The sequence below is a fragment of the Taurulus bubalis genome, assembly GCF_910589615.1.
Source record: "Taurulus bubalis genome assembly, chromosome: 19".
In the NCBI taxonomy this organism is placed as follows: Eukaryota; Metazoa; Chordata; class Actinopteri; order Perciformes; family Cottidae; genus Taurulus; species Taurulus bubalis.
Window position 1 is genome coordinate 5589508 of NC_136607.1, and position 8163 is coordinate 5597670.

The 8163-nt window shown below is 44.3% G+C and overlaps 1 protein-coding gene across 1 annotated transcript; it reads left to right on the top strand.

The window, feature by feature from the left end:
- Positions 1-738: 738 nt before the first annotated feature.
- Positions 739-7299, top strand: adra1ab (adrenoceptor alpha 1Ab; the record flags this gene model as incomplete). The annotated part of the gene is made up of 2 exons (XM_079235351.1): positions 739-1657; positions 6836-7299. The coding sequence occupies 2 exons, from the start codon at positions 739-741 to the stop codon at positions 7297-7299; spliced, it is 1383 nt and encodes a 460-aa protein (XP_079091477.1).
- Between the last annotated feature and the right edge of the window lie 864 nt (positions 7300-8163).

Consider the following 8163-nt stretch of genomic DNA (forward strand, 5'->3'; position numbering starts at 1 on the left):
AGTAATGGGGAGTTTTATGGTGCGAGTTGTTTGTATGCAAAGGCTAAAAGACAAGTTGGTATGCCATTTTTATTTATTTTTTATGAGCAAGGAAATTGCAAATGCCATCTAGTCCCCTCAAGCATAAACCCCAATTTTCTGGTGCCTGTGTAGATATGAAGGGATCGTTCTAAGGTAACGACGTGTTTTAGTTTCAGGTGATTATACACAAATGAAAACGTTGTTATGAATATTACATTCCATTTCTGCTAATAGAGCCCCCTAAACCCTACACACTGGACCTTTTAGGTGCTAATTAGCCTGTTGTGGGTTTTCCTGAAATCCTCTGAATGTGTTGTTGAATGGACTTTCATCTCCTTTCATTTTTGATAATGGTTTCCTGCATTAAAGTGGCAGGACTTGACGTTCAAAATCCACCAGTGACCATCTAAAATATCATTTATGTCATTTCTGTCGAGCTATTCTGGACTACTTACGACGAAACCGCTGCATTGTTTCTCTTTCAGAAGATGACATCATGCCAAGGAACCCAGCCAGAGGCCACGTGATTGGTGGAGTGTTGGCTAGAGTCCCTGCCTCTCCAAATGAACTGGCGGAGCAGTTTGTGCAGCGGGAGAAGCTTTTATCCGCTGCATTAGGAGGAGCAGAACAAGGCAGCTGTAATTGAAGAACAGATGTGGCCTGACTGGTGTCCATCTGCAAGACACTTGCACGAATCAATGCACCCAACAGATAACAATGGCTCCTGCTGAGAACACCAGTGTTTTCTCCGCGGCAGGTCGCTGTCCCAACTGCAGCTCCTCCGCCCACCCGGGGGTGGACGTCGCCAAGGCGGTGGTTTTGGGGATGGTGCTGGTGGTGTTTGTGGTGTTCGGGGTCCTTGGCAACATCCTGGTTATCCTATCGGTGTTGCTCCACCGCCACTGGCGCTCCGTGACGCATTACTTCATCGCCAACCTGGCGGCGGCGGACCTGCTGCTCAGCTCCGCCGTCCTGCCCTTCTCCGCCACCTCGGAGGCGCTCGGCAGATGGGTGTTCGGCCGTACCTTCTGCAGCGCCTGGGCCGCGCTGGACGTCCTCTGCTGCACCGCCTCCATCCTCAGCCTGTGCGTGATCTCCATCGACCGATACCTGGCCGTCAGCTACCCTCTGCGCTACCCCGCCATAGCCACGGGGCGGCGAGGCCTGACCGCCGTGGCGGCTCTGTGGGGACTCTCGGCAGCCATATCCGTGGGCCCCCTGTTTGGCTGGAGGGAGCCCGACCCGGAAGACGAGACGGTGTGCCGCATCACGGAGGAGCCCGGCTATGCTTTGTTCTCGGCACTGGGCTCCTTCTACATCCCTCTGGCCGTCATCCTGGCCATGTACTGCCGCGTGTATATTGTGGCGAGGAGAGAGACGAAGACGCTCAGGAAGAGCAGCGAGGGAGGAGGCGTTGAGACGGAGGGGGTGATGCTGAGGATACACAGAGGGAACGCTGCTCAGGCGGGGAAGCCCGAGGGCCACGACGAGGGGTCCGCGACTCATAAGCGCGCCACCTTTTCCCTGCCGAGGCTGCTGAAGTTCTCAAGGGAGGAGAAGGCAGCCAAGACTCTTGGCATTGTCGTCGGGTGCTTCATTCTGTGCTGGCTCCCTTTTTTCCTGGTTTTACCCATCGGTAGGTACTTTAAACGTCTGCGTGACCCCCGTTGTGTGCCTTTTCATTTGTTCTTGTTATATTCACCAAGCAAAAGGTCTGTTTGTCTGAAGGCACGCCTTCAAGAACCAAAAAGGTATTTTACCAACACTTACTGCCGGTTTGAACGCATTACAGGAATCCTCAAAGACTCTTCGGTCCATCTTTACCAAAGCAAAGTTTTCTTAGAAAAGATGTTGTGAGAACGCGTCACCTGAGTTACGACTCAAGCAATAACTTTGCAATCTCTACCAAACCCGGGAGGAAAATATCTGTCTCTTTAGCTGCTAAATGCTCCACTCTGTTCAGCTAAATATGTCTGTCTGCTGTTTGATGCTCAGCAGGAAGCGTACAGTGGAGCTTTAGAGCCGCCTGTTGCTGCTGAATGCGACACTGAGAGAGAAGTGAGTCAGAAGCGTCAACAGTTGGTTCATCACGATCATTTTCACATCGCCAGTTGTTAGCAAAGTATCAATTAGAGCCACTTTAATAAAATAAAATGTGGTTGCCGTAAGTGACGACACATCAACAAAATATGCACATTTAATTATTGAATACAAATATCTATATTTATTGTTATGTTCTATTATGTTATGTTCATGTACACAACAAAAATGTTGCAGGTGTGTCAGTCAAACATGACATCACTGAATGTAGTTACAGGTGCAACAGACTTGAAACGACCAGAGAGGACCGTTATAAACGGCTTTTCTCTTAGATAAATGGACCCAGGATAAAACATCGTGTGAGTTGCAATTTAGGAGAAAGGATCTTTTATACAGTGCATTGTCTGTAAGACAATATAACAAAAGTCTTTGGGGATTTTAGAAATACTTTCAAAAAAGTGTTGTAAAACAAACGACTGGGCTTTTGAAAGACTGTTATAGATTTACAGCATCGCTCAGACAAACAAGTCTTTACTGGAGCTCTGTGACTAATGAGAGGCATGAAATGGGGTGTAACTCGAGCGAAAACGACATTGAAAGAACTTTAAATGATGGATCTGCTGTATTATCGGAATCTATAAAAAGGACCGAAATGATTAACAAATTAATTGATGTCATAATGAGAACTTAAATGATTTATTTGATACATGTTCTTACAGAGGCCTGCTTTATTCTAAAAAAAATCTTCAAATGTTAATTAAAATTTTAGCAAAGGCAAGACTGAATAGAAATTAACTAATTAAGGATTAGTCTGCTGTCAAAGTCAAATATTACCGTAGGTATTAGCTGCACTATCGGGAGCTCTGGAAAAGGTGAATGTCCACTTCTAGCAACTCATAATGTAATCATTTAAATGTAATAAAAAGCCTTGATGTAATAAAAAGCACATTGTGTGAGAAAGCCGAGAGTGCATAACCTAATAACAGTTTAGTGCATTATGTACCACGTTATAACATTATGAGAAGAGTGTAACATTATTAAAAAAAAGCAAAAAACTAAAAGTGAGAACCTTTACAGAGATGAAATGGGAAATATCTGTTCCATACAGTAATTATGAATGGGAAAAATATTTCACAGAAAGAATCACCCGGTTTATTAAACTCAGAATTCGACAATGAGAGTAGTCTTTTTTAAATTAAATTATTCAACTTATACTGCTTATAGTGTTATAGTGTAATGAGTGTTTTTACGTCATGCACTCACTGCTTTCTTAGCTTTTATTAAACGTTTTCTGACATGTATGCTCCATCCTCTAAGCCGGATACTCTCGACTTCACATTCAATTAATTACACCTACATTTTTGTCAGACTCTGTCAAAGAAGAATCACAGCGATGTTATCGCAGACGTAAGAGAGGACAGAGCCCAACCATTCTGAAGCCCAATCTAAGATCTTAATTGCCTCTGAAATAACGCTCACGACTTGATGGAGATAAGTCATTGTCAGTGTGGTCCGGTGTGTATTTAAGGGTGATAGCCTGTCAGCAGTTCCCTCCCAGGTCACCGATGGTGAGATTATTTCTGCAACCTGTATTTTCTTACACAAGCTGTAATCTTATTGAAGGAAGGCACACTCTGTTATACAGGATGGAGGGGACGTGGATGAAACACATTCTCTGGACAAATAATATGTTTTATCTTTCACTCGCTCTTTTTTTTTGCCAGTGTGTCTATTCATAACCAGCCATATTAAAAACGGACCCAGTGTGTAATCCCAGTGTAAACAAAAGGGAGCTGCTCTCTGTCCTGAGTCGATTACCAGGTCTTTTGACACAGGGATTAATAAAGACTACACAATAACCAAGTTATTGAAGTTTGACTTTCATGGTTATGTCATTATTTTTTGATGAAACATGAATGCCTTTTTTGTCGAAAGAATGTCAGAAAGTAGGAAAAACACAGGTGTAAATAATTATTATACTGACAATATCTTTACATTCTGCCCTAATTTACATTAGTGACATAACTATACGCAGGAGAGACGGAGGTCGGCTAACTGCTAGGCTGTAATTGGGTCTTTTGAGCTAAATGCTATTGCTAACGTGCCCGCAATGGCAATGTCAAACTATTAGACAGGCAAGTCTAGGGATCAAAGTCATTTGGATTGATCATCTTGGAACTATGCATGTTTTTACAAAGTTTTTTTGTCAATCCATCCAGTACACGTAAAGATATTTCCATCAAAAAGTGTTCACAAAAGTGTAACAGTATTAATTCAGATTTAGACTTACTGGAAATTGTCATTGGTCACACCTGTTTTATTTTGTCAAGATTTATTCAGTGGAACTCCGTTTTAATTTGAGTCACAAATTCCAATGAGAAGGAAGCACACCTTGAACTATCTGTCAAGGCATCTGGGCTGAGAATGTGTCACTGACTTAATTATTTCTTGTCATATATCATTATTGTTTTATTGGTTATCAGACAATGAAACACCCAGCACACAGACTTTGTATTTATCACTGAGGAATCTGCTAAATTCTGCGTCATGTTTCACTCAGTAGATTTTTATTTAATACATAAAAAAGAGAGAGGCAGACAAGCATTATTGTTATCATATATTATTATGAATTTATAGCTGCTGTTGTCAGCCTTCCTTTGTTCATCCTCAGGAGAACATGGATATGTGTACTAGTTTTCATAGCCATCCATCGAAGAGCTGCCAAGACATTTTACGAAGACAACCAGGTGTTATCTTCATCGTGGCGCGAGAGGAAAGGTCAGGGGATCACCAAAGCCCGGATTCAACCTGGAGGAAGCTATGAATATCTGATTGCATTGCAATCCAGTTTCATAGTTGTTGAGCTATTTTGGAAGTGCTGGACCGACCAGCTGACCTTGGGATTGACAGACCGACATTGCCATCAATAGAGCCGTGTCGCTATCATGGCTAAAAATACAGACGGGGCCTTTTTTAATGATGTAGCTCTGACAGCAACCGCTCTCCCTCCACGGTGGGTTAGCATTGTAGCTATTGTGATTCAATAGCTGTTGAGGCCTGAATCATTGGCATAATGTCGCTTGATGGTACGTTTTGCTCTGAACGCAACACCAAGCAGGACCTGCCTCCTTCCCCGCTGTCCCTCGACTCTACTGCTGCTTGCGTTTCTCAGAAGGGACATCAAGAAATTCAATTACAAGCGACCAAATAGAGCAAATAAAACACCACGCTGGAGCAGAATGGGCTTCGACTGTGAGATGGAATGGAATGAGCCAAACTATTGCTCCCTCATATGAAAGCTATTACAGATAGCAAGCGCCGGAGCTTAATGGGCTGTAATGCCAGGAGGCATCCTCAGTCACCCTGTAGCCTCCCAAGGCAGCAAGCCATCGTAGAATAGTTACGCATTTCAATTGAGACAGACCTTCACGGCTCACAGCGCAGCACTCTGAGGCCCTGATAGTCTGAGATTTCCAGAGAGGTGTTTGAAAAACTACTGAATTTCTCATTTTGTGTTTTTCCCGAGTACTTCAGAGGGAGAGCCTGTTCTGTTCTGCAGCACACGGTGGCCGCCCGCCTTTCACTGCAGCCACAACCGTGCCGACATCTCTCGCACAGCATGCTTCCAGAGCTCTTACAAGGAGGGGGCTGCTGTTTATCAATGGCACCATGCAAAGCTGTGAAATGTTGCTTTTGGGGGAAATTTGATTTGCACGTTGGTTTATGGAAATCATTCCAGAGGAGTTGGATGGAGTTGAGGTCAGGGTTCAATAAAGTTCTTCCTCAACAAACTAGGAATACCATTTCTTATTGCACTTGGCTGTGTGCATGCAGGGTTTAAACAGGGAGGGGGCCAAACATAAACTGGTGCCACAAAGTTGGAATTTTACCATTCTCACGTAGCCAGACGTATCTACACACATTATCATTCTGCTATAGGGGGGGTTGGACATTAGTGTTTCTTTAAACCAATCACAATCGCCTTGGCCAGCGCTAAGCACATGATGAAGCAACGGTGCAATCATTCAAATCGATAGCGCAGATAGCGGAAGGGGAAAAGAATGTGAGGCTTCTAACCACAGTCTACATCCGGTGAGTCAGATTGGAAACATACTGAACTAAAATATAACGATATGCTGTAGCACCAAGATTACCGATAATTGGAACCAATGTGCCTAAATCATCAAAAACATCCCCTTTCCAACAGTAAACAATAGTATGTGCAGTGGGTTGTGCACACACTTTTGGCTATATTGCGGAACTCAATGGAAAACTTTAAATTTCGTACAATTCATCTTTACAAAATTCGTAAAGCTCAAATACTGTTTTTAGATTCTATCCAAAAATGATACGTAGACTTGCAGACTGGCGGGTAAGAAAAAACATTACAACCTTGAAGAACTGGCTCATAATGAATAGAAATGGAACCCGGCACATGAACTGAGAGGCTCGTAAGTGAATGAGATGGAGGTGAGGAGGTGAGTGGGGAAGGCCTGGTAATTGCAGATCAGAGGAGGAATGTGGGAGCAGGTGTGTAGAAGTACGGGTCAGTCAGGTGATGGGGATTGATGGAAAAGGTCAATGAAGGGGCCTGGGGAATAGGGAATAGGGAGAGGAGGGACCAAAAGACGAGCTGAGTCACTTCATTTACTGAAATACTGTAAATTTCAAGGCAAAACATGTCTCTATCTTTCTGGGACTTAAAGTGTTGTTGTGGATAAGTGTCTGTTTCATTCATATTTCTGTTTCGTCGGTGTCTGTGTGTGTTCTTTAGGATCGATCTTCCCATCTTACAAGCCTTCTGAAACCATCTTTAAGATAACCTTCTGGCTGGGATACCTCAACAGCTGCATCAACCCCATTATCTACCCGTGCTTCAGCCGGGAGTTCAAGAAAGCCTTCCACCACGTGCTCCGTGGACGCTGCCTGAAAACCGGAGGGCTGGCCGCCAAACCACAAGGACACATCGCCACCCACTCCTCCAGTCCAGGCCCCACGTCCAATACCTCCGACGTCTCGGCCCAAAACCGCGTCACTGCTTCCTCGTGGTGTTGCTGCGGGCCGCTGTCGACCTCCTCGTCGGTCTGCGGTCCGGATCAGGCTCAAATCCAGAGGAAGAGTCTGCTGAAGGCGTGGTGTCTCTCGGCAAGGAGGACGCCGGTACCGCAGAACCCCTCCGGCCACAGATCGGCCAAGGTCTTGCGCCTTTCTGTCGGCGTTACAGGAGAGGCTGTTTGATCGGCATGTGGAATTATTCACTGCGTCTACTCTAGAGCTTCGTGGAAACTCTCACATACAACTTTAGCATGCATATTTAAATCCCTCAGAGGCGTCAGAGTGCAGCGCCAGCCGACAATGAGACTTGCTTCCAGAGCGGGCAGACAATAACTCTGACTATAACCTTTATGCCAGTGTAAATGAGTGTCAAAAAATATGGGTATCGGAACGTTAATAATATTTTACCTCCACTTAACAGCCAGCACTCAGCTGCTCATGAATAGAGGCCGAGCACTACGTGTCAAAGTGTTCAATAAAAGCTACTTAGTGATCAACAGGAAGAAGATTGTGGAGCATGAGCACACGGCAAGTGACTTTTGCAATATAGTACAAAAAAGTGCATTAGGTACAAGTATGGACACACGGCTCGTCGGGATCTCTATCTGCACTTGAAAGGGAATAAAACAGATAACAGAATCTCGTTGAAATGGCATTGTAAAAGAACTCCAGAGACCTGATTTCTTTAAACATTAGTGGTATTTCTGCAGATTGCACAAAAGCCCTGAAGGGCGAGATATTCTTAAATCCCGGCACAATTAGCACTCACTGACAGCTCTGAGAAAGTTCAATCTGGTGTCAGAGTGGATCGTTTATACGTGTGACCTCTGCTTTAAGGGGGACAAAACGCGAGCAGGTCTTGGATTTTGAAATAACTGTCAAAAAAGAAGAAAAACTGTTAGGAATTGTTGGAGGGAAGAGAAATATCAGTGGTTATTTGGACGTGGGATAAATAACAGGACAGCAGTGAAGTCTCAAACAAACAAAACCTCTCTGAAGCTTTCAATGGACGTTTTTGAGTTTTGAGTTTTTGTTGAGGCTGCATCA